Raw genomic sequence first — 27476 nt, 5'->3', positions numbered from 1 at the left:
TTGGAGAAATTGATGGTGTTGCAAGACAAAGAGAAGAAGATAAGCCCCTCCAAATTTGGACTTAGTCCATGTGTTTGTTTGAATGTAGTCATTGTACTATTTGTAGTTGTTTGCTTTGGTCTCACTGGATCAAATTGATGTAATGTAATTTTTTTTTTGTGGTTTTGACTGGTTTAAGTGATGTAGTATGTTAATGTCATGTAATGTGGATTGGATTAGGTAATTGTCCAGTTGACACTTGTAATGCATTTTCAAAAAGTTTGTTGATCTAAGTTATGAAGTTTATGTGATGTTGCTTGTTGTCATTTGCAATTGTGGTTCTTAGAATGGACATAAATTCACAAATTACACAACCATACTTATAGAAATTCATTCAATCAGTCCCTTTCTTTATTGAACTAGATAAAAACATAACAAAGTTGCTTAAAAAGGATAACAACATAACAGTGGATAGTGAAAAACATAGGAAAGGGACAAAATCAAAGCAATAAACTCTAGTTCAACTAGAGTGCCTACATGAGATCTGCTGTAAGGATGGGACGGAGGAATGAAGGTGCCTCATGAAACTCATTGAGCCCACAATCAGCACTAATCTGAGCTATAGCAAAAGTTGTGGCTGCTTCATTGGCAGAGTTAGCCACATGCACCACTGCACAGGAGTCCCAAGCCTCATTCATGAGGTTGTTAATCAATAGCACCAAATCAAAGAACCAAAACTCGGGGTCAGGATTATTCACCTGGTTCACAGCTTCCTCGCAATCAGATTCAATGAAAACTGACTTCACATCTCCTTTCTCCCATGCCATTTTCAAACCATAATAAATAGACCATAACTCTGCAGCTAGTGGCACCATCAATCCCATTATACCAGCATTCCCCCTCACCCAATTACCTCGATTGTTTCTCATGATACAAGCCACAACCCCTTGCCTTTGGGCTCTGTCAACGACACCCTTGCAGTTCACCTTGAAAACCCTTGCAGATGTTGGCTTTCTCCACCCGACCATGATGATTACTAGCACAAATTGAACTAAGAGTGTATAGAGTAATTGGATGAATTTGTGTGAGAAATAGTGTGGACAAGTGTGTGCTTAAATAGTGCAGTTAACATAAATTTGGTCCAAACACTCTTGACATGCATTGGCTGTAACAGTCAAGGCCATAAGTCCCAAGACATTCAAAGATCCATTACCAAGGCAGTTTGAAGTTTACCACCAAAGCCAATAAGAGAAGAGATAAATGGAAACTGGTGGATTAATGCCACTTAATTTATATTAATAATGCAGTAGAAACTGTTACATTAGCTGACAGTTTTGGGTACCAAAAATATAGTTGTGTACAATAATTTGTACAAAAAATACCCTGCCATTACACTTACTAAATCAAAAGATGTAATGCACTAGCCTAGTCAAAATGACTATAAAAAATATATCAGTTTCTACCACATGACTTCAAATGAGCATTATTACAAATGACTACAACCTCCATGGAGGCCTTGTACTCAATGCTGCTTTCCTGGAATTAGCTTCTGCTTCTATCTGCTGCAAGGTTGTCACAAATTGTCCCCTAACCATAGTTTTTTGTGGTTGTATACCTAAAATTATGTTGTCCATCCTAGCAGGCTGAGTATAAGATGTGAAAACACCTCCTTGATTATACCCTTGGACATGTTGAGGAGTGATATCAACTGAACTAGGTGCAGGAGTAGTAGGTGTGTTTATTGCACCCGGATTAGCACTAGCACTGTCTTTCTTTGACCCCTTTGATGTAGGCACTTTATTCTTTTTCTTAGGCTTAGGTGCATTACTACCTTGATCAATTTTCTGTAAAAAATTATAAAATAAATAATGTTTCACAAGTCATGCACTAGTCAAAATATATATTGTAAAAAAATACAAAATAAATAATATGACACAAGTTATGCACTAGTCAAAATAAATAATGTTAAAAAATTACCTTAGATGCACATGTCCTAGCATTGTGACCTCCTTCCTTGCAATAACTACAATACATCTTGGTATTGTGCGTTGTTAGTTTAGTTGGATCAAGGGGAATATCATTCTTTTTACTTCTTAATTTTTTTGGCCTCCCAGGTTGTACCTTTAGCACAGGTGGCAGCGGAGGAGGAAGGCCTGTTTTGTCCCAATATTGATCACTAGTAATGGGCTCAAGTGTGTGTTCATAGCAAGACAAGTACATATCCTTGCTATATGTCCTGTGAATGTAGTCTACCATGTTCAAGTTTTTCCAATTGATACATGCACATGCATGATAACATGGGAGGCCTGTTAGATCAAACTTTCTACATGCACATGTTCTAGCATCAAGATCAACAACAATTTCATGGCCCCCATCTGTCATTGTAACTAGGTATTTTCTCTTACCAGACCATTGAACAACACATCCATTACTCATAGTCATTGCCCTAAAATAAAAACAGGAAATCCATTAGTCATAGTCATGCATATGCACTTTTCTCATACAATTTTGTATTTACTTAAAAATTAGTAAATTGATCTAGGACTAATTCTCTTACTTGTGCACTTTTCTCATAAAATTTGGACATATATGATTTAAAGCATAACTTATTGCCATCTTGTCTCTCCTGGTTTGAATTCTTCTCATTGCACTCTTGTGCAAACCTTGCAGTAGACCAATAATGGGAAGATCCCTATACTCCCTTATACTATTGTTGAACACCTCACAATGGTTGTTCACAAACATATCAGACAGTGAAGATGTCCTAAAAGCTGATCTGGTCCATTGGGATATTGGTTTTTCCATTAACCAACTATGACATTTCTTGGACAACTAACAAAAAAGCACAAAATTAAATTACATTCCAGGAACATACATTGCATCAAAATAAAAAAACATTTTAAAAACCATAAATTAACCTTTTGCAGCTCAGTCATGTGTTTGTTAAACATGTAGTCTGTGGTAGCTCTAGCTGCCAACCATAGTAATGATCTGCAACCAACTCCCTTATGATCTTTGTACATGTTCATGTAGAGATGCATAACACAAAATCTATGCTCTGCATTTGGTACTTGTGTTGTTAGAGCATTTACAAGCCCCTGCAGTAAAAGCATAAAATAATATTAAAGATTATTAAATCTGGTTAATATGTCATATTTAAATAAACTGTAATTTGTTACCTTTTGTCTATTTGATATAAATGTCCAACCACCAGAGTTTACTACATTAACATCTTGTACTAGCAATTCTAAAAACCAATTCCAAGTTTCAGTGTTTTCAACTTCAACAATAGCCCAACTAATGGGGTACATTCCATCATTACTATCACATCCAACAACAGTTAGAAGTTGGCCACCATATGGACCTTTCAAGTGGCAACCATCTAACCTTATAAGAGGTCTACATCCAACTGTAAAGCCTTTTTTCAAAGGGCCCAAACATACATATATCCTTTTGAATCTCCTGCCTTGCAGTCCAGCTTCTTCAGAATCTAGCATAAGTTCAATTGTGCTATCTGGCATTGCCTTCTTAATTGCACCCATATAATCCCACAGTTGTCCATATTGTGCTTCATTATTTCCCCTTATCACCTTTAAGGCCTTGTTTTTTGCCCTGCCAATAGCATAAATGCTAACCTCACATCCCCAATCATTCACAACCTTCTTTCTAAATGCACCAAGTGGCCAGGTGGGGTTCATGCGTATATCATTTTCATAGTACTCTGTAATCCATTTAGAAGTCATAAATTTCTATTTAAATGTTGGTGGACATGTGTGGGTGCCTAAAAAGGTCTTTACTTGAAAAGTTTTTGTGTCTTTCAATGGAGTTGCATAGATTTTCCATGCACATCCCTCTCCCTTACAAACAAACCTAATCCCCTTGCCAAAATTTCTACATTGAACTACTTGTTTCCTATGCATTATGACATGTTTCTTCACAGCTACTCTAAGACTATTGCCACTGCAAAACAACATGCCAATGCAGAATTTTGGATCCTTCATATATATTTTCTCATCAAATACAGGAAAAGAAATGGTCTCCTCATCAGTACTATTGGCAGCCATCCTCTCCTCCTCATATTGTACTCATTATCACTAATTTCTGAAAGACATCCCTCAATAAAATCATGGCCTATGTCACAACCAGCTTCCTTCTGTTCTTTAACTTGCTTCCTCTTTTCCTTGGAAGCACACACCTCATCATCAGTACTATCTATATTAGAAGAATCATCATGAAAACTTTGTCCATCAACATCACTAAGCACCTCCACAATCTCATCATTTGAAACGGACACATTTCCCACTACAACATTTTCATTTTGTGAATTGTTATTATATTTCTGAGCTAGATTCTTAAGTAAAATGTTTTCTATCTCCTCTTCATCATATCCATCAAGATTAGGAAGATTTAAAAAATCTAAATTTACTTGTTGAGAGGGACAGTAGTCTTGTGTTTGTTCTACATCGACTATCAAAGCATACACATAAACTAATCGAGATTCATCAAGTTTGTCACACATTGTAAGTACATCATCATCCCTATTTGTTGAGTTTAAATAACTAACATTTGGAAATTTATACGAGAATTCATAATATCCAAGATGGCCAAATGCCTCTTCTAATATGGTACAAAGCTCTAACACAGACATCTCGTCAACATCGCAATTATCAACATACCTATACGTGCCACCAATATATAATCCAGATTCTACACTGAACTGACCACCAACATGAAGCTTTATGCTAAATAAGTCCATATCACCTGTGCACACAATCGATTACAAATCCTATAAATATGATTTCAAACAAAAAATGGACAACCCATGAAATATGACTGATAGATACACATACAAAGCACAAAAACGTTATCACTTAAACATATATCATGCAAAGCCTATACAAAATTGAACAAAAAAAATGAAAACAGAGCTTACTCTTGTAATCGGGTCCTTCAGCCGGCAGATAAGCTTCATTAAAGCGTGATTCTCTCAAAATCCAAGGCATTAGGACAAAGAAAAGAGAACATTAAAGAGGGAAAATAAATGGAGAATGTATTAATGAAGATCAATTAGGGTATAGTTATTGTATCTGTTTGCCGCCATATACACACACAAGCAACTCAATGAAATATCCTAAATACCCCTCTGTCTTACCCCATGCTTAGAAACAGGGTAACGGTGTTAACCCCAGACTAACGGCAGCATGCATTTTGCAGGATATTTGATAGTATAGCATGCATTCTGCTAGATATGGTAGTTCAGGTACACAAAGTGCATATATTCAATAGTTCAGGTACACAAAATGCTTTTAACTCGTGACCTTTTAGTACTTGACATACAAAAGGTAATTGTAGTATAATTTTTTTAACTTATAGTTTATTATCAAGTATTGAATTTTATCTCCCCTGTGGTACAAAATTAGATATTTAAAACTTTGATGTTTAACTTTAAAGAGGATGTTTCTTTTTTCTGTTATCTACATGTAATATGTTCTCAAACTAACTTAGTATGAATTATATGTAACTAATCTATTTCCCTTCAATTATATATAGGTTAAAATTAAGAAAGCACTTGATGATCTTCAAGCTGATCAGAATCAGAAGTTTTGGTAGCACTTGAAGTTTTGGCGCAGAAGCATAATGAAGAAATCCAAAATGCCAGAAAGTTTAGTGCCCCCTAGTAAACGGACGACCAAGGACAAAGAATTTATGAAAGCCAAGAAATTGCTCATAAAAGAAAAGCTTATACAGATGAAGGATGAGCTTGATCGGTACAGGCAAAGGACCAACACTCAGATAATAGTTACGGTACCCATAACTACAGTAGCTTTTACCGCTGGATTCACCATGCCAGGAGGATTGCATCAAGATGGAGAACTGAAAGGAATGGTAATACTTTTGAAAAAGAAAGCTTTCATTGCATTTATGGTATGTGATGCATTAGCTCTGCTTCTATCGACGTCTTCTTTGTTTCTTTACTTCATTGCATCAATGTATGAAGATCCCCACAGTGTTTCAAAACTCAATGATGCATCAACTGTCCTCAACATTGTTTCAGTTATTGCCATGATGTTGACTTTCATGGCAGGGACATATGTAGTGGTATCCCACTCACGAGCCCTGGCCTTCACCGTTATTGCCATCTCTTGCTTTTTCTTCCTTCTCGTGGTCATTGGTCTGTGGATCAAGTGGAGGTATGATCGTAAATAGGAAAAGATGCATGAAGTGTAGTGTGAGTTGGAACATTGTTATGCCGATCTGTTTGATGTATTTTCAAATTTTGTGATGTAAAAATCAATTTATTTTGATCATATGATATTGTAAGAATCATATGCCTTTATAATTTCTTCGTCAACAGATTGTGTTTTCTTCAATTTGCAAGTAGAATTACACTTGTACCTGCTTATCTTACCTCCTTTGGTTTCTGGAAACTTTTAAGAAGCCTTAATCTTAAAAGTTTAGGCAAGTTCTGCACTTAGCACATCATACCTTTCTGGTTGGTGTTCGTTCTTTACAGATTTAGATTACTGTTTGCTATATACCGCGGATTTCAGAAATGTATGCTCAAGATAGTAACTTATTTTAAGGGTAGTGTGATGTTAAAATAGCACTCCTCAAAACCCCGCCACTGCAAATGCCTGTGACTGTGATGTTTGTCTCTTCAAATTATTTTGTTATTGTATCACCATCTTTGCGTATCCCTAATGATCAACATTTCTCGTTAATGGACCTAAAAATCAGTTGATACTGCTATGGCTTATACCCGTAACCCTTTTGGTTTAAATAACTGATATGAGTGATTGATGTTAAAGTGGAGCAAGTAAAGCCTCCAAACTTAGCAACCAGCTGCTGCTATAGGAGCCTCATGAGTCATGCGTCACCAACTCCATAAAAATGAAGTTTGTTGTCTACAAGTTCTTATGGCTACGGATTTTGACTAATATCCCATACCAAATTAATTAGTCCAAGGCCCACAATTGAGATCCATGACCGAAAATAGCCTAGTCCAAATACGACCTACAAATATTTGTAAACTGGATTGGAACTAAATAATAAGGAAAGCTACCTGGTGACGAAATGAGCACAAGGCTTCTTCTCATACTGCCACGTAAGAGGGCATGCAAGCAGGAGGTGTCCCGAGAATGGATAAAAAGGGAGGAGAAAAGAAAAATGGATTCAGATACAAATAACAACACAACAAAATCTTCCGATGATGACTCCGGGTACTAGCCTATAACTCCTACGGGTTGCAGCTGAGAAAATCAGGGCCATTAGTCGTCTTCTATGAACTAAGCATACACAACTTATAAAAATTATTAATAGTAATGTACCATAATTGTATTAATTTTTAAAAAACAAGCTTTGTTGGAGGGTATTGAAGAAGAAAGTACACCGGACCATGTAACTAATGCTAATTGAAATATGTAATAAACTTATGCATCGCTGGACAACGACACTAGATGCGACTTGCACTGAGGCATGCTACTTGATCATCGTTCTGATTCATGATCAAGAGTGACAAGCTAAGTTTAACATCTTACAGTTATAGCGCTTCCAGACATCCAAAATAAGTTTTCGGCAAAATTTCACCAGTACATCCTATAACTTGTTATTAAGGGGAGCTTAATTAAATAAATGGGACCAACGACATACTCAGAAGATTTCAAAAAAGTTATTGGTTTCATGCTCTTCATGATCAGCTGTCACAACAGTCCGTTATAGGGTCACATGTTCTGATAGTACAATCACATGAGTAGTAGTCCCATTACTTTCTCTATATGTCTATCTTTCTGTACTAAAAAGACTATGCAGTTATTTTGATATTAGAGAAACTATTTTCTCCTCTGTATCTTTAAAGCATCTATGCATTTTCTATGTTTTGAGATCTCTATGATTGTCTCGTTTATAATATTGTCTTGCTGTGACTTCTTGTATGCTTGTCATCAAAGAAAGTATTGGGTGTATATGGTTGTAAAGTATCTTAAGGTACAGGTAATGGAGCCATGTAGTTGTTGATGGAGTCAGGATGATAAGGGAAGATGGTTTCGTGAAACTGAACATCTCTTGAGGTGAATGTATTTTTAGTTGTTAAGTCTAGTAACTGGTAGCCTTTCTTGGATGCAGGGTATGCCTTGGCTTTCAGTTTATTAAGGTTAAAATTTGGGTTTGTTGCAAATGCTAAGAAACCTACTATTTTGAGGTTAAAGTATTTTGGTGGTTCTCCGAACAAGTTTTCATAAGGTGTGGTGTTATTGAGAACAGAGCTCGGAATCCTATTCATGAGGTACACCGTAATTTCAACACAATACCCCTAAAAAGACCACAGCAGGTGAGAGTGAAATCTGATTGATCTGGCTGTTTCAAGAATGTATCGATGTTTTTGTTTGACACGAGCATTTTGCTGTGGTCGATGAGAATATGATTGTTGGTGGACTATACCGTGAAGAGAAAAGAACTCGGTGCATTTTGTATCCAGGAATTCCATTGCATTGTCTGATCGAATGGTTTTGATGGGTTTAGCGAAGTGGGTTTGAACATAGTTCTAAAAGGTTTGAAACACGGATAGAAAATCAGACTTGTATTCCAATAAGGTAATCCAAGTGTATTGACTATGATCATCCACTAGAGTGATAAAGTATCTAAAATTTCCTTTAGTGGGTACTTTATAGGGTCCCCAGATATTTAGATGAATAAGATCAAAGATTTAAGAAACATGGGATTCACTCAAGTCAAAGGGCAGTTTGGTGAATTTAGCCATGGGGCAGGTAACACACAACATATCAGATTTGATAGATTTTGGAATCTCAGGAATAAGATGAAGTTTAGTCATTGGCATGTGACCAAGTCAATGATGCCAAATGCTAACAGGGTCTCCATTGTTTGCAAGACAGGCATTAGGAGTTTGTATATTAGACAACCATTTGACATGATCAGTAGTGTCAACAAGATAATACAGGCCATGTTTGGCCTCTCCCACTGCAATAACATTTTGAGATGCACTATCCAAGATAATACAGTGATTAGGTAAGAACTTCACTTCACACTTACTATGCTTAATCAATTTCTGAACCGATAGCAAGTTGTGTTTAAAATTTGGAACACATAAGACATCATTCAAAGACAATGTGTTTGAGATAGTAACTGTACCCGTACGAGTGATATTGACAGTGGAGCCAGTGGGAAGATTTCTAAATATAAACTTCAAGATGCCGAACCTCTCAAATTGCCTCTCGACTCTCATCTCAAACTGACAAATGATCAAGGCGACTTTCTTCCCAACCCAACTGCTTATCAGAGACTTCTTGGCAAGCTCATCTACCTAACTATAACCAGGCCAGACATTGCTTTTTTCTGTTCAACTCCTGAGCCATTTCATGCAATCCCCTACTAAAACCAATTTTTAAGTAGCAAAGAAGCTTTTAAGATATATTGTTTGAACAACATCTCAAGGCATATTGCTAGCTTCCACAAGTGCTGCATAACTACAAGCTTACTGTGACAGTGACTGGGGAACTTGTCCCATAACCAGAAAATCAGTCACTGGCTACTACATTTTTCTGGGTGATTCACCCATCTCCTGGAAGTCAAAAAAGCAGACTGTTGTGGCACGTAGTTCTGCAGAAGCTGGGTACCGATCCATGGCAATGACAACTTGTGAAGTTACTTGGTTGAAGAGTCTTCTCAAAGATCTAGGACTAACAGATCTACCACCAACAATCCTCTATTGTGATAATCAAGCTGCCCTGGCCATAGCAGCGAATCTATTTCAACATGAAAGAATAAAATATTTTGACATTGACTGCCATTATGTTCGAGATGAAGTCAAGGCTGGCCACATCATCACTGAGAAAGTGGCTTCCATAAATCAAGTTGCAGATACACTTACCAAGATCCTACCAGTTCCACTTCATCAAACTCATGTTCGCAAGATGGCATCTTCCTGTTCGAGTTCATACCAGCTTGAGGGGGAGTATTAAGGGGAGCTTACTTAAATTAATGGGACCAACAGCATACTCAGAAGATTCAAAAAAGTTAATGTTTTCATGCTCTTCATGATCAGCTGTCACAACAGTCCGTTATAGGGTTACGTGTTCTGATAGTACAATCACATGACTAGCAGTCCCATTACTTTCTTTATATGTCTATCTTTCTGTACTAAAAGGACTATGCAGTTATTTTGATATTAGAGAAACTATTTTCTCATATGCATCTTTAAAGCATCTCTGCATTTTCTATGTTTTAAGATCTCTGTGATTGTCTCGTTTATATTGTCTTGCTGTGACTTCTTGTATGTTTGTCATCACTTGTAAGAAAACATAATCATTTCAAAGAAAATATGTAAACAAGTTTGTAAACTTAAAAAAAAACACTTCAGCTAACATTAACCAATATTATAATCAAGGAAGTTTCGAGGACCAGGCATACCTTCCGGTACTGATTCCCAAAACTCAATCAATAGCAGCGACAAAATTTGACTACTCTACTCAAATATAAGATAAAGCCCTTGCATTTTACCAATTCTAATTTAAGTTTGGTTGAGGGTGACAATAGAGCACATTTTGAAATATTAGAGAATCGTTACAGTAGTACGGGACTTCAACTAGAACATCAGAGCATTTGTGCTTCCAGCGTCCTAGTATACACTTGAACATTCTGTTCATCCCTTTTCCAGGACTCACAACCTTGATTTTGCATTCATTTTTAAGAAGATACGTGTCAAGGAGAAGTTGAAGGCGTGTCAAGACTCAACATACATGTCAAGGCTAAACCGAGAGTGCAATCGACTATGGAATAATTTGTTGGAAATAAGGACTATTACAACAAATAGAGGCAATTATATAACGTATTTAGCAAGCCAAGGCCAAGATAACAGTTAACAAAACAAAACATGTAGGTAAACAGCATGAAAATCAAAAACTGTAAGAGCAAAAACAAATAAGAGAGCGTACCAATAACCACAGCTTTAACACAGAAAGAAAGAACAGAAAGCAGTGGTGTGCAACATGTACAATGCAGGAAGTAAAGAAACAGCAGAGTCACCAGGCTTTGCTCCAAGCCCTGACTGCTCTTGAAGAGATAGTTACCCCCACCTGCCGCATTGGGATACTCTGCAACAACTCCCCCAGGATAAAAACAGCTCCGAGCTTTGAGTTGATAGCACCTCGAAAGCTCAACTTCGACTGGAACCTCACTTCACCGGAAAAACCACTTATATTAGTTACAATGTTATATAACAAATGTACAGGTTCAATGAATTTGACTAACCCACTTACAAAGTGACTCAGCCCAATTTAGAAACCGAACCCAGCCCAATAGTAATAACCCAGCCTAAACTGATAAATAAATTCTAATTAAAATATTAAATCATAAATAATTAAAATCCTCGCCCAGGTTTCCTCGCGTATGCGAGACGCCGAGACATTTGCCCAAATCGCCCTTCGACCTGGTCCGGTCCGGTGCAGTGCGGTGCGTGGCGGAGCGGGGCGGGGCGGTGACGGCGCCCGTGAAGCACACAAGAACACAATGCACCATCACACACCTTAGTAGTTGTACACTACCCATGTGTGTGATACTATATAAAGCCAATACCCCCATTATTTATTTTTAATGTGGGACAAAACACATTCTCATTTTTCAAGCTCTTTCAAGCCACTAAGTTTAACTCTAATTCTCTATGGATTTCATTAAGAAAAATTCTTAAAACCATACATGAAAGTTTAAGTTCACATATCATGGAACAACTTCCAATTATTAGATTTAGGATTATAATCAAGAACATAATAAAACTATGATCTAAAATCCAATTTTTCTAACAATCCCCCACAAATCCATACAGAAATGCGATCAGGTTTTTCATCATGACTTGTTTTTCAGAGTCGGTACCCTTCCAGGTTTGAACCCTCCTAAGTCTTCTACTTCAATGGCTACCGGATTCAGATGGAATGTTTTACCTTGAATCTTAATCCGTCTAGTATAACCATGTTCCATAGACGACAAGTCAACGGCTATGATGCCAATCTACGGCTTTGAGACATTAATGATCTTGTCTCGATCCTGTTAGTCGAATGCTTCAAGGAATAACTTTTTCCTCTAATTGCGACCACACAATTACATTCGCTTAGCTGGGCATCTCCAGAGATATACTGCCTTTATCTCGTCAAATGACTTGATCCCATTCAGAGTTTTTAACACTCTTACTTTTCTAGCAGTGTCAGTACCTTCTAGGTTTACAAGGGATAGATCCAGATACAATAGTATCATCTATGTAGCAAAGGTACTACTAATTCATCCTTACAACTTGTTATTACCACATTGAATACACTTCGAGGGATCTCCTCTCATGTGTATTGGGTTCCCACTGTTGATGAATTATGATGGGTTGACAGTCCCATCCCCAACCTTGACTTGAGGACCACTACAGGTTCCAGTCCCTAGTCAATGGATCAGCTATATTATTCTGAGTTCCTATGAACTTGTTAGGTCACACACACTGTAGAAGGGGGTTGAATACAGTGTATAGCACAATCAAATCGAATTCAAATAACACAAGTAACAGAAAACAGACTTTATTCAAACAATAAACTCTGTTACAATATGGAACTGTTCTCTCTCAGTGATGAACAAATATCACGAGAGCTGCTAGGGTTACAATGAATAATATTCTCGATAATGATAACACTTATAGTGTAAACCCTATGTCTGTGTTTATATACTACACAGTTACAAGATAATCGCTAATTGATATGGAATATTATTCTGCTTCCTAAAATATATCAATCAGATATCTTTTCTTCCAAGTATATCATTCTTCATAGAAGTCCTTCTTCATGCATATCTCTTCTTACGTTTGTCTTGATCTTCTTTCTTTTCAATCAGCCGCCTTCCTTATCTGAACGTTTCCTTTAAGTCCTGATATTATCTCCTGATAAATATCTCCTGAACCTTAAGTACTGATGACTTAAGTTCTGACTTCAGTATAAGTACTGATTTTAGTTAAGTACTGATTTGTCCTGTTTAAGTAAGATCTGAAAATTAAACATAAATCATATTAGTCATGACATTATCAAATATATCTAACAGAACTCTATATCTATAATCCTATCAGACACTAAACCCCTTATAGACTTGAGTCTAACTTGGATGTGTCTCTTTGTTTTAGCATTATGCTTTTTACTGCTTATCTTATCGATAGTTGTTCGACTATCACAATGAATAGCAATAGCAGGAAGCGGTCTGCTTACTATAGGTATCGCATACATAAGTCCGTGTAACCATTCAGCCTCCGTCCTCATGGCATCTAGTGCACACAACTCAGCCTCAAATGTAGACCGAGTCACTATAGTCTGTCTGCTTGACTTCCAGGATATTGCTCCACCTGCCAAGGTGAACACATATCTAGTCACTCAATTGGAACCATACTTCTTAGCTATCCAACTTGCATCACTGTACCCTTCAAGCATACCAGGAAATCTCATGTAGTGTAAACTAAGGTACATTGTGCCTTTTAGATATCTAAGTACTCTATCAAGAGCATCCCAATGAGTTCTGTTTGGACAACTTGTATATCTAGCCAACTTAGACACAGAATATGAAATATCTGTTCTAGTACAGTTAGCAAGATACTGCAAGCTCCCAATAATCTGAGAATACCTTAACTGAGACACAGGCACTCCTGAAGTATTCTTGACAAGGGCAACTTTAGGATCATAGGGTGCACTAGTGATTCTACACTGTGAATAACCATATTTCTCAAGTATAGATTTCTCTATATAATAAGATTGAGTCAAGGTTATTCCCTCAGCCGACTGAATCAGTTTGATTCCAAGAATCACACTAGCCTCACCCATATCCTTCATTTCAAAATGCCTTTTCAAGAATTCTTTTGTCTCGTTAATAATCTCAATATTGGTTCCAAATAATAAGATATCATCCACATATAGGCACAGGATAACACACTCACTACCTTTAACTTTGGTGTAGACACACTTGTCACTTTCATTAACCATATAACTGAATGGCAATACAGTTTCATCAAAATTTTTATGCCAATCCCTGGGAGCTTGTTTCAAGCCATAGATGGACTTGATCAACTTACATACTTTCCTTTCATTTCCAGATGCAACAAATCCCTCAGGCTGGTCCATATAAATCTCTTCTTCAAGTTCACCATGAAGAAAAACGATCTTTACATCCATCTGATGGATGATAAGACCATGGACGGAAGCCAATGCTATAAGCATTTGGATTGTTACCATCTTTGCAACCAGAGAGTATGTATCAAAGTAATCAATTCCTTCCTTGTGAAAACCCTTAACTACCAGTCTAACTTTGTACTTATCTATTGAGCCGTCAGGGTTCAACTTCCTTTTAAAGACCCATTTGCACCTAATAGTAGAACACCCAGGAGGGAGATCAACCAACTCCCACGTTCCATTAGAAATAATAGAGTCAATTTCACTCTTTACAGCGCCCTTCCAATGCCTATACTCTAAAGAATCCATAGTTTGTCGGAAAGTTAAAGGTTCGTCTTCGACATTGTAAGTGATAAAATCACCTCCAAAGTCCTTAATTACCTTTGCACGCTTACTTCTACTTGGTTCCTCTACTTCCTTAGGAATAGAGCTGATACTAGGTTCCACCCCCGCATTTGTGATCTTTTCCAAATGATCAGGAATAGAACTTGATGTGTGAGTAGGATCTTCCTCAGAAGTCATTTCAGGTATTCCAGTCTTCATAGGGTAGATATCCTCAAAGAATGTAGCATCTCGAAATTTAACTATCGTGTTTGCCACATTACCATCTATGTCAGATTTTAATACCAAAAATCTCATAGCTGTAGTGGTTTCAAGATAGCCCAGAAAGATACAGTCAACAATTTTCGAACCTAGTTTCTTTCTCTTGTGTTCAGGAACAAGCACCTTAGCAAGGCAACCACACACGAAGATACTTAAGACTAGTCATCGTGCCTTTTCATAACTCTAAGGGTGTTTTATCCATGTGTTTTAGAGGGACTCTATTCAAAATATGGCACGCCGTATTTAGAGCCTCTCCCCACATGTATTTAGGCAACCCATAGTTAATAAGCATACTATTAATCATATCTTTAAATGTTCTGTTCTTTCGCTCAACAGCCCCATTGGACTCAGGTGTGTATGGTGGAGTAACTTCATGAACTATACCATTGTTTGCACAAAATTCATTAAAAGAATTACTCGTATACTCACCACCTCTATCAGATCTCAATCGTTTAAGTACCTTACTAGTTTGTTTTTCTACTTCAGTTTTATATATAATGAATTTACTAAGTGCTTCATCCTTATGTCTAAGTAAATAAACATAACAATATCTACTACTATCATCTATAAAAGTAATGAAGTATCTAAACTGGACCTTGGTCAACACACCACCAAATTCATAAATATCAGTGTATACTAAATCTAACAAGTCTGAATCCCTAACAATGTTATGAAAAGGTTTCCTTATTTGTTTACCAGACACACATACTTCATATTTAGAATTCTTTTATATGGTATGTTTTGGAAACTCTAAGTTCATCATATTCTTAATAGCACCAAAGTTTAATTAACCTAGTCTAGCATGCCATATATTCGATGATTCAATACAGTTAACAGAAGGAATAATATCATTATTCAAATTCCCCAAAACGGGTTCAGCATTAATAATAAATAAACCATTTGACAAGTAACCCTTGCCAAAGAATGTACCAGTATGAATAAGAACTACTTTATTACGCTTGAAAGAAATTTCAAAACCCCTAGAAACTAAATAACTTCCACTTATTATATTTCTATGCATGTCGGGAACATGATGCACTCTAGTTAGAGATGGTATATGTCCTGAAGGGAACTTCAGATCCCCGTTTCCTATTCCAAGTACTTGAGCGGTACTAGCATTCCCCATTTTCACAGTCAAGCTATGACTCTGTTGATAAGATACAAATAAACTAATATCAGCACAATTATGCACATTAGCTCCAGTATCTATCAACCATTCATTTGACAGATAGGTAGAAAATATTATAGGGTTGTAGGATACATACCGGTCAACGTCGGTTTCAGAAGCCGTAGCCTCACCAACGACCATATTCACTACGGGACCACTTGCAGTTCCAAGCACAGCATTCGCTTGCGCTACCACCTCGGCTTTCTTCGCTTTTTTTGTAGGGCAGTCCTTACTTCAGTGCCCAACCTTCCCACAAGACCAACATGGTTTATTTGCCTTGGGTTTTTTGGCCTTGTTATTGTCACTCTTAGGTTTATTACAATTAATTTTCGTAGCAACAACCTTCTTTTTTGTCCTACAGTTGCTACGTTTACCTTCAAGGTACCGTGCTCAGTTGGCATCACATGTCCCTGTTTGGACTTGTGTTGTTCTTGGACCGAGATGTCCATCATAAGGTTGGTCCAGATGATCTCTCCTTTCTCTCTTTTCAGGGAGAAACAGAACTCTTCCCAACACTTCGGGAGCTTTTTAATCACGCTCATAACCTTGAACTTCTCAGGGAGGTTTATTCCAGACTCCTTCAGAGCATGCACTATCATCTCGAACTCATGCACTTGCTCAGTCATGGACTTATTATCCACCAGCTTGAACTCAAGGAATCTTGCCACAAAATATTTTTCCAGACCTTGTGAGTCAATATTATGTGTCTGGTTCAGCTTCTCCCATAAGAGTTTTGCGAAGTAGGCATCAGAAGAATAAACATCAAACAAAGTATTTGTTAGAGCAGCCAAAATGGCCGCCCTAGCCACCCCATCCTTCTCAGCCCACTTCGCAAAAGCCTTAACCGTGTCAGCCTTCTCTTGATCTACAACCGGTTCTCATATTCCATAAGCGGCCACAAACCCTTTATAGTCAACCACAATTTTATCCTTTTCTGCCAGCGAGAAAAGCCGATGCCACCGTTGAATTTCTCTGGTAAACCAGTTAATTCAACAGCTTGTGAAAAGCTACAAGTGGTCCAACCCCAACAGTTGTATTCGAACTACCATCTACGGGAACCTCAGTTTCGCTAACCATTATGCTAAATACTATATAACAAACTATCTCTTCAAGAATGTTGGAAATAAGGACTATTACAGCAACATAAAGGCAATTATATAACGTATTTAGTAAGCCAAGGCCAAGATAACAGTTAACAAAACAAAACATGGAGGTAAACAGCATGTAAATCAGAAACTGTAAGAACAAAGAAAAACAAGAGAACGTACTACTAACCATAGCTTTAACACGGAAAGAAAGAACAAAAAGCAGTGGTGTGCAACAGGTACAATGCAGGATGTAAAGAAACAGCTGAGTCGCCAGGCCTTACTCGAAGCCCTGACTGCTCTTGAAGAGATAGTTGCCCCCACATGCCGCGTTGGGATACTCTGCAACAACTCCTCCAGGATAAAACAACTCCGAGTTTTGAGTTGACAGCACCTCGAAAGCTCAACTTCGACTGGAACCTCACTTCCCTGGAAAAACCACTATCTGAATATGGGAGAGCAGAGAGTATAGAGAGGAGAAGAAGAATGTAGGGTGTGGTGCATAAAACTCAGCACCTTAGTCCTCTATTTATAGTAGAGGCTAAGTGTAACTGACCACCCCTTTTAATATCAGAATTAAACTGTATAATTAATGGATAAATCGAAACTTATAATTTTGAATTTATTATAAAATTATAACAACTTATTCATTAATCTCTCACAAATGTCCAGGTTCAATAGCTCTGACTAAGCCCACTTACAAAGTGATTCAGCCCAATTCAGAAACCGAACCCAGTCCAACAGTAATAAACCAGCCCAAACTGATAAATAAATTCTAATTAAAATATTAAATCACAAATAAATATAATCCTCACCCGGGTCATCTCGCGTAGCGGCGCGCGTGTGTGCGCGTGAAGTACACAAGAACACAATGCACCATTGTTATTTCTAGTGGACTAACAATGAGATTTACAGAAGGGGGGTTGAATGTAAATCTCAAAACTTTTTCAAGTTTTGAGCAGTTTTAAAGGCTTTGTGTTCAAGATAAACAAGTGTGTGAATTGCTTTAAGCTAATACAGACAGATATATATTCAAGCACTCATGTAAAGAACACAACAGACCTTAAAAACTTTTCTGGTGGATTGTTGTTCCACCAGAGATGGTATTTCAGAAAATCTGTGATTCAAGATGTTGATCACAGCTGCATCCTAGTACAAACTAGATAATTTTTCTCTCAAGATTTTTCTAAACAGCACTGGAAAAAAATTTCCTTCTAATTACTAGCTGCTACTTGGTTTATATATCACCAAGTGTACAAGTGAAGACAAAGATAAAAATACAATAATAAAATAAGTTCTCCACTTGTTTCTTCTCCATATCACTCAAGTACTTTGTTGACTATTGCCTCTTTGTACTAGAGTAGAACGACTGCTTTTTCTGATGTTCCTGAAATTAGGCTTCCACATTTCAGTTATCTCTGACAACCCATGTGCCTCTGTCTGCTGTTACAACTACCACTTATCAACTGCTATTTAACTAGAACATCCGTTGAAGCCTTCATCCATTGATGGCTTTATCCGTTGATGTGTTAGCAGTTGAAGCTCTATCCGTTGAAGCTTTAGAAACATCCGTTGAAGCTTTGTTTCTCATCCGTTGAAGGTCTTTAAGATATCCGTTGATACCACTTCATTTATACAAAATTACAAGGCATGAAATATTTACAATTGGCCTTCCTATTTGCATATCTTCTGGTAGTCAACATGACTTATATTTTCTCTCAACTTCTAAGAATTATATCTTAAATACAGAGACTGAAATGTGCTACAACACTAGACTTATTTCTAAGTAAAGCTGCACCATCAACGGATAGCCAAGATGGTCTTATCCGTTGAGGCTGCAAACACTAAACTTCTACTTAAGTGTTTTGTTAAACATATCATCAAACTAATGCACATATATTCCTAACAATCTCCCCCTATTTATGTCTATAAGAATTGTAGACATAAATTCAGGGTTAACTTGATGATAACAAAACACTTAACAAATATATGAATTGAAACTAAGTAGAAATTTAAAAGTGCTGCAAAAGTGTATGTACTAGGAGGTAATTGATGATTTACAGAATTTCCAAGGGTGCTCCTCTAGTCTGAGCAAATCATCTTTTTCTTCTTTGTTCCCTTGTTTTCTTTCCTAGCCCTTTGTCATTTTCCTCAATTTGGAGTTGGAGTTGTCTGTAGAATTCAGCTTCATCTTCATCACTGATATCCAACTTAGATTGCATTTCCTTGAGAGTTTCATTGCTGGCAATCTTGAGTTGGTCTTCAAGTCTGAAAAATCTTCTGACTCCTTTATCATCTCTAAATTCCATCAACCAATGAGGTGATTTGTGGATTGTAATTCCCCTTTCTTGAATGAGTAAAGTTCTGGGCAAAGCATTGGGCTCCCTCCAAGTTTTCCTTATGTTGGCAATCTTGTTGAGAATTTCAGTCTTGGCAGTCCTGGTAAAGCCAGAATCCTTTTGTATGGCTGAAAAGACTCTGATCAAGGTAGAGTAGCCTTCATTCAGAATCCTGTAGAGAGGTCATGTTCTTTCCCCAGCTCCTTTGTATCTGAACACCAATCTCTCTGGTAGCTGTCTGTAGGCAGCTATTCCCCTTACATCCTCCAGCTCATCCAGATAGAGTTCAATGTCTGAAATTTCTTTTATGTCACAGATGTGAACATAATCATCTTTAGAAATGGGTGGCATAGGCTTAGGTTTTTGTTTTTGAGTGAATTTCTTAGAGGTTAGGGGAGGTGTAGATTTGGATTTTCTTTTCTGTTTCTTTGGTAGTGGAAGAGTGGTTAAAAAGGTAGGCAATTTGATGGTGTCCCAATCAATAGGTTCCTCTTTTGGGATGATTAGTTCACTATGGATGTTTATAGTGGGATCAGCAACACAAGGTTCAGGTATGGAAGGTAGTGGTTTAGATATTGATTTAGTTTCTTCAGTGTTATCTTCACTCCTTCTATGTGCCTTGGCCTTTCTTCTGTTTCCCTTCTGCCATTCCTCTCTTTCCTCCATACTCTCACCAAATATACTCCCAAAGACCTCATCTAGGTTTGCAATTTTGTTTTCACCCCTGACTTCAATTCCTTTCTCTCCTTCAACTTGACTTGACTTTAGCTGTTGTTCAAGCTTTGCTTGTGCTCTTTTGTCAGCCTTGAGTTTTTCAGCTTCTTTCTTTAACCTTTTGGTTTCTTCCCTCTTGGCCTTTGGAAATTTGGGATGTCCTTGCATCACACAGATACTCTTTCCCTCTCTAAAGATAATGGCCATTTTCATTCTTTCAACTATGTTCTTGGTCTCCTTGTACTTTATGATGTTAGCAACCAAAACTTTGTCTTCATCAGGCTTTGGAAGAGGAAAGTCCACTTCTTTCATCTGAGCAAAGTCTAGGGGGTTCTTTGTGGAGTCCTTGCTGGATCTAGTGTTGGGCTTGAGAACCATAGGTTTTAGATTCTGGAAAGAAGTCTCTCCCACCTTATTCCTCCTTTCTGGCTTGTGCTCCATAATGATTGGTTCAACCTTTGTGCTATGTTTCACAGATATTGATTTATCTTGTGTTGAGCCAAACATTTGTTGCACCCTTTCATCAATTCTCCTCCTTTGCTCTTTCACTTGAATTTCAGCTGCTGCTAGCTGAATTAGGTCAATTCCATCAGGCTTTCCTTTGATTTGCATAATTGGAGAAGTAGTGATGGCAGGAACTAGCACTTTAGATATCTGGATTTTTGTAGATGGCTCTCCTTCCCCTTCCCTTTTTCTCTCCCCCTTTTTGTTATCATCAAGGAGAGGGGTCAAGCCTTGTGCCTTTGCCAGCTGCATAAGTAGACTTGTTTGAGATTATTGGTTGTGAAGAATGCTGGCCTAAGAATTTTCAATAACTTGGATTCTGTCTTCTAACTTAGCCAGCCTCTTTTCAGTATTTGAATCATTTTTCAATCTCAACAATAAGTCCTTCATTGTACCATAGGGCATGACTGAATCCAATTTTTCAGAATTACAGGATTTTAAGTCAGCAATATCCTTCTTGAGTTCATCCACACTCTGAGTCTGGCTTACTTGCTGCAACTTCATGAGATGCAGTGAGTCCAGGTGAGCTGTAAGGATTGCCTTGGTACAAGCATGTGAAGTTTTCTGAATGGCCTGTTGGATAGTACTGATTTGTTTGACTAAGGAGACATTGAATTGCCCTGGTGTAGACTCCTTTGTCAAGGCCCATTCAGGTAAATTTGGAATAGAACTAGGGCTTTCATCTCCCCCTAAGTTCATGCTTCCATCAAAAGAAACAGAGTCATCATCATCAGAATTTACTCCAAATTCCTCAGATGACTCACCAGCTGTAGAAGGCATCTTGTTAATAGCAGCTTTATCCCTTTGAAGAGATTCTGTTGTATGTACTAGATGTAGTGTCTTTTCTGCCTCCTCATTGCCCTGAGCAGCCAACAACTGATAGGCTGACACAGGATGAGTAAAAGTGTCAGCATCCAAGAAAATGTTATCAATTATAGCTTTGTAATGTTGCTGAAATTGTCTTTCCTTTTCAGCATCATCCACAATCATTGACTTATTAGCAATGCCTGGATCCACCCTTATATCTGCAGTACCTGCCTTTCGCTCTTTTTCTCTATATTCTTGCATCAGGGGCTCCCCCTGGCTCACACTCCTCACTTCCTCACCTTCACCTACTAAGGTGGTACTCCTCTCACTTACTTTTGCCATGCTGGAAGAAATAGCATGCATATTTGAGCTCTCAATCTCTCCTTTTGCCTGGGAGCAACCCAGCCTCTCACTCAAATTGTCACTCCCTTCCCTCAATCCTAAAAGTGATTGTACAGTAATCATGTCTTCTACACTTGGAATTGTTTCAGTTGTGTGTGTAGAGACTATCAACGGATATGAAATAGCCGTTGAAGGTGACACTGATGGTATCAACGGATAACTGCTGTTAAGCTTATCCGTTGAAGAACAACCACTTGTCAACGGATGGGTGATATCCGTTGAAGAAGAAAAAGAAGTAGAAATTGAAAGTGATATAACTGTTGAATCTGTGTGGATTGATTTGAGTTTTGGTGATACAGATCCTTCAATTACATCTGAAAGAATTTGCGGGTGATCCAACAAATCATCTAAAAGATGATGATCACCTGTATTTGAGTGGGGCTCCTCCCTGAGTTGTAAAGAGGGAGAATCAGGAATTGATGGGAATAACATATCCACATCCAGAGATGGTGATGAAGTGTGTGGTGATTGATGTATGTTAATTGTGAGAGAATGGGGTTGTGACTCCACATTTGTTGGAGCCACATCAAACTGAGTTTGAGAAGGCATAGATACAGATGGATGTATCTGTGCAGTGTGTGCACCCTGTGTAGAAGATTGGGTTTTAGCCCTCTTTCTTCTAATAAAAGCTTTTGTTGGCGAGTGTTTGGCTTCAGTGTCCCTCCCTAGTTTGTTCTGTGTTCCTGGTTGGGAACTATTTTCAATAGTTACATTCTTTTGGGAGGATGCAGCTAGGGATATGCTAGAGACCTTTTCAACCACCACAGCTTTTTGAGAAACTGTGGCTTGGCTAGCTTGGGAAGCACTTATCTCTCCTTCCTTATCCTGGGGGTTTCTTTGATGTTCACCCCTCCCCTCACCACTCACACCCTGTTCACTCCCCTCAGGGTTAAGGGTAGGTGTTACAACTATTGTCTTTTGAGAAACAACAGAGGTGGTTTTCTTTGTCTTTGATTTTGAAAGTTTAGTTTTGGTGACCTTGGTAGGAATCTGTTGGGGCAATGTCATAGATTCCATGGGCACACTAGAAGATAAAGAAATAGAGGGGTTGAAAGAAGTAGGAGTTGTAGAAACAATTACCTCACTCACCTGAGGTGCATCCATGATTGGTAAATATACCAATGGTACACTGCTGTTGAGATCCATTCTCAATAAATCTGCAAGAACTCTTTTCTCTTGTGCCCAGCACTTGAGATTATTATTCTCATTGGTTATGACCAAACCTTCAGCAACATGGTTAGCCAATAACATAAAGAATCTAGAATAATAGATGTTATTAGGTCTATTAGCTTTGTTACCTAATCTAGTACCCAATTCTAGCATAACATAATTGCTAAAGTTAAAATACCTATCAGAAACAAGCATATAGAGCATATTAACAAGAGATGAAGTTATGACATCAAAATTACTAATTTTCCCAGAGAAAACCTTGATAAAGGCATCCCCAAGAAAACTCCATTCTTTCCTAAGGCCTTTTCTTTTAATACTCCCTAAACTAGCAGAGTTAAGAGAATAACCTATGGAATCTAACATGTTGGATACATCATTATCAGTGTGTGGTGTCATGGCATTGTTCTCAGGCAATTTAAAACATGCTAGTAAATCATCACAGTTAACACAGTGATTTTTACCTTTGAGAGTGAAAGAGATGGTCATATCTATGGAGTTGAACTCAGCAGTTGTCCAAATCTCCTCAACTACTTCACAGTAAATCGTTGGGGCTTCCAGCATTGCATAGCTAAGTTTACAATTTTTGATGAAGTCCATCATTTTATGATAATCTGAGTGGGCTTCATTCTTTGCTACCAAAGCTATGAAATTGTTCTTCTCATAGATGAACCCAGATTGAGACATAATTTTTACTACTGGTGCCATTGTTGTAAGTAGAAGTTGCAGAGAATAACTTGAAGGATTTGCAGAGAGAAAATGGTAAAAGCTTTGAAATTTCAAGAAAGCGTAAAGTAAAAATGAAAAATCAGAAGGGCTTTTATACTTTCTCAAATTAAAAAGCATAAAATAAAAGATTAAACAATTAATATAAGTAAGTGAGTTTCAGCCGTTTAAGAATAAACTGTAAGTATTCTAAAAACTACCTTTAAAACAAATACATACAGTTGTATGTATGAGTATCAACGGTTAAGAAAATAGAATCAACGGCTGTAAGACACCTGAATCGACTGATGTGACATTTCAACGGATAAAGTAAATTGTCATCCGTTGAAAAGTACTACAGTTTTATCCGTTGACGGATAAAAATTCCAGAAATGTATATGTCTTTCAACGGATAATGAACATCCGTTGATGGAACAATTTTGACTTTCAACGGATAGGAAATACCCGTTGATGGAATAATCTGTGTTAAAAAGTCAAATTTGTTCTAGCAACTAATACATTTCAGGCTTCAATTCAAATTGCAATAAGGACATAAATTTTATGAGTAATTAAGCATACCTAGCTCACTTACCAATCTTGTGAATGTTGATTCATCAAGTGGCTTGGTAAATATGTCTGCAATTTGTTGTTCACTTGGAACAAAATGTAGTTCCACTGTACCATTCATGACATGCTCTCTGATGAAGTGGTACTTGATATCAATGTGCTTGGTCCTTGAGTGCTGCACAAGATTCTCTGTTATGGCTATGGCACTTGTGTTGTCACAAAAGATAGGAATTTTGTCAACATGAAGTCCATAATCAAGGAGTTGATTCCTCATCCATAACACTTGAGAGCAGCAACTTCCAGCAGCAATGTATTCAGCCTCAGCTGTAGAAGTAGAGACTGAATTTTGCTTTTTGCTAAACCATGATACAAGCTTGTTTCCCAGGAATTGGCAGGAGCCTGTTGTACTTTTCCTGTCTATTTTGCAACCTGCATAGTCTGCATCTGAATAACCAATTAGATCAAAGCCAGATTCTCTAGGATACCAAATACCTAAATTTGGTGTACCCTTGAGATATCTGAAAATCCTCTTGATAGCAATTAAGTGAGACTCCCTAGGATCAGCTTGAAATCTAGCACACAGACATGTAGCAAACATTATATCTGGTCTGCTAGCAGTTAAATATAAAAGTGAACCAACCATGCCTCTATAACTTGTAATGTCCACAGACTTTTCAGTCTTATTTAATTCAAGTTTGGTGATAGTGGCCATGGGAGTTTTTGCAGATGAACATTCCATTAAGTCAAACTTCTTTAAAAGATCATGAATATATTTAGTTTGACTAATGAAATTCCATCACTAACTTGTTTAACTTGTAAACCAAGAAAATAGGTTAGTTCTCCCATCAGGCTCATTTCATAATTACTTTACATTAGCTTAGCAAACTTTTTGCAAAGTTTATTATCTTTAGAACCAAATATTATGTCATCTACATAAATTTGAACAAGTATACTAGAGCCATTAACATTCCTAAAGAAGAGAGTTTTATCAACAGTACCTCTAGTGAAGTGATTCTCCAAAAGGAATTTTGATAGGGTTTCATACCAGGCTCTAGGTGCTTGCTTCAGTCCATAGAGTGCTTTCAACAGATAATACACATAGTCTGGAAAATTTGGATCTTCAAACCCTGGAGGTTGACTTACATAGACTTCTTCCTCCAATTTCCCATTTAGAAATGCACTCTTGACATCCATTTGATAGACTTTGAAATTGGCATGGGCTGCATAGGCTAGAAAAATTCTGATGGCTTCAAGTCTTGCAACAGGAGCATATGTTTCATCAAAATTTATTCCCTCTTGTTGAGAATAGCCTTTAGCAACCAATCTGGCTTTATTCCTTATGACAATGCCATTTTCATCCATCTTGTTTCTGAATACCCATTTTGTGTCAATAGGACTCTTGTTCTTTGGTTTGGGTACCAGCTTCCAAACTTTGTTTCTCTCAAATTGGTTCAGCTCTTCCTGCATAGCTAATATCCAATCTGGATCCAATAAAGCTTCTTCCACTTTCTTAGGTTCCTCCTGAGATAGAAAACTACTATACAGACATTCATCTTGAGTAGCTTTTCTTGTTTGCACTTTAGATGATGCATCACCAATGATCAGTTCAAAGGGATGATTCTTGGTCCATTTCCTTTGGGGTGGAAGATGTGCTCTAGATGAGGTGGCCTCAGTATTGTCATGATGTGAGATAGAGTGTTGATTAGTTGAAACTCCCCCTGAGTTGTTGGTTCTTTGCAGGGAATTTGGAGTTCTATCAACTGATGATGTAAATCGATTATCCGTTGATGAACTATGATCAACAGATGCTTCATTTTGTACTTAAACGAATGATGCACTATGTCTTTCAACGGATACTGCATTGCCTCTATCAACGGATGCAGAATTTTGTGCATTATCCAAGGGCATATATTGAATCCCTTTTGAAGTGTCATCTCCATCAATCTCCTCTTCACTATCATCATAATATATCTCAATGTTGTCAAATTTGAGTCTCTCATGGTGTCCCTCATCTGTTAGTCCATCAATCTTTTTATCATCAAACACAACATGCACAGATTCCATAACTATGTTGGTTCTTAGATTGTAGACCCTATAAGATTTTCCCGCTGAGTAACCAACAAATATCCCTTCATCAGCCTTTGCATCAAACTTTCCTTTATGGTCAGATTGATTCCTCAGTATAAAGCATTTACATCCAAAGACATGAAGAAAGTTTAGAGTTGGTTTTCTTCTCTTGAACAACTGATAAGGAGTCATGCCTTTAGCTTGATTGATCAAAGAAATATTCTGAGTGTAGCAGGCACAATTAACAGCTTCAGCCCAGAAATATGTGGGTAACTTTGATTCTTCAAGCATTGTTCTGGCAGCCTCAATCAAAGATCTGTTCTTTCTTTCAACTACCCCATTTTGCTGAGGTGTTCTTGGAGCTGAGAACTCATGCATGATTCCATTTTCTTCACAGAACAGCCTTATTGACAAATTCTTGAACTCAGTTCCATTGTCACTCCTGATATTCCTAACCTTCAAGTCAGGATGATTATTGACTTGCCTGATGTGATTGATAATGATTTCACTTGCTTCATCCTTTGATCCAAGAAAATAGACCCATGAAAACTTTGAGAAATCATCTACAATCACTAAGCAATATCTTTTTCTTGCAATTGACAATACATTGACTGGTCCAAACAAATCCATATGCAGCAGCTGTAATGGTTCATCAATTGTTGTTTCAAGCTTCTTTTTGAATGATGCTTTCCTTTGTTTGCCTTTCTGACAAGCATCACACAAACCATCCCTTGAGAATTCAACTAGAGGAATTCCTCTAACTAAGTCCTTTTTGACTAGATCATTCATTGTCTTGAAATTCAAATGGGATAGCTTCTTGTGCCATAGCCAACTTTCAACTGGACTCGCTTTGCTGAAGAGACAAGTAATAGATTCTGCATCTGTAGAGTTGAAGTCAGCTAAGTACACATTCCCTTTTCTAACTCCAGTTAGAACCACTTTGTTGTCTTTCTTGCTGGTGACAACACAGGCTTCTGAATTGAAGGAAATTGTATTCCCTCTATCACATAGTTGACTGATACTCAGTAAGTTGTGCTTGAGACCATCAACTAATGCAACTTCATCAATGATGACATTCCCTGTTGAAATCAATCCATATCCCATAGTAAACCCTTTGTTGTCATCTCCAAAGGTTATGCTAGGGCCAGCTCTCTCCTTAAACTCAGTGAGCAGGGAGAAA

At 37.6% G+C, this 27476-nt stretch overlaps 2 protein-coding genes across 2 annotated transcripts in view; one reads left to right on the top strand and one right to left on the bottom strand.

Moving 5' to 3' along the window:
- Positions 1–1475: 1475 nt before the first annotated feature.
- Positions 1476–3722, bottom strand: LOC141691210 (uncharacterized). Its single transcript, XM_074495948.1, has 5 exons — positions 3159–3722; positions 2898–3077; positions 2537–2811; positions 1957–2425; positions 1476–1823 (listed from the first exon to the last, which is right to left on the bottom strand). The coding sequence occupies exons 1-5, from the start codon at positions 3720–3722 to the stop codon at positions 1476–1478; spliced, it is 1836 nt and encodes a 611-aa protein (XP_074352049.1).
- Positions 3723–5631: 1909 nt separating this feature from the next.
- LOC141691209 (uncharacterized) overlaps positions 5632–27476 on the top strand; it is a 45801-nt gene continuing 23956 nt past the window's right edge. Inside the window, exon 1 of the mRNA XM_074495947.1 lies at positions 5632–6151. Within this exon, the coding sequence (XP_074352048.1) occupies positions 5632–6151 (520 nt within the window). The remainder of the gene's footprint in view (positions 6152–27476) is intronic.

Source organism: Apium graveolens, chromosome 10 (assembly GCF_009905375.1).
Source record: "Apium graveolens cultivar Ventura chromosome 10, ASM990537v1, whole genome shotgun sequence".
NCBI lineage: Eukaryota > Viridiplantae > Streptophyta > Magnoliopsida > Apiales > Apiaceae > Apium > Apium graveolens.
This window is presented reverse-complemented; position numbering and strand designations above follow the sequence as displayed.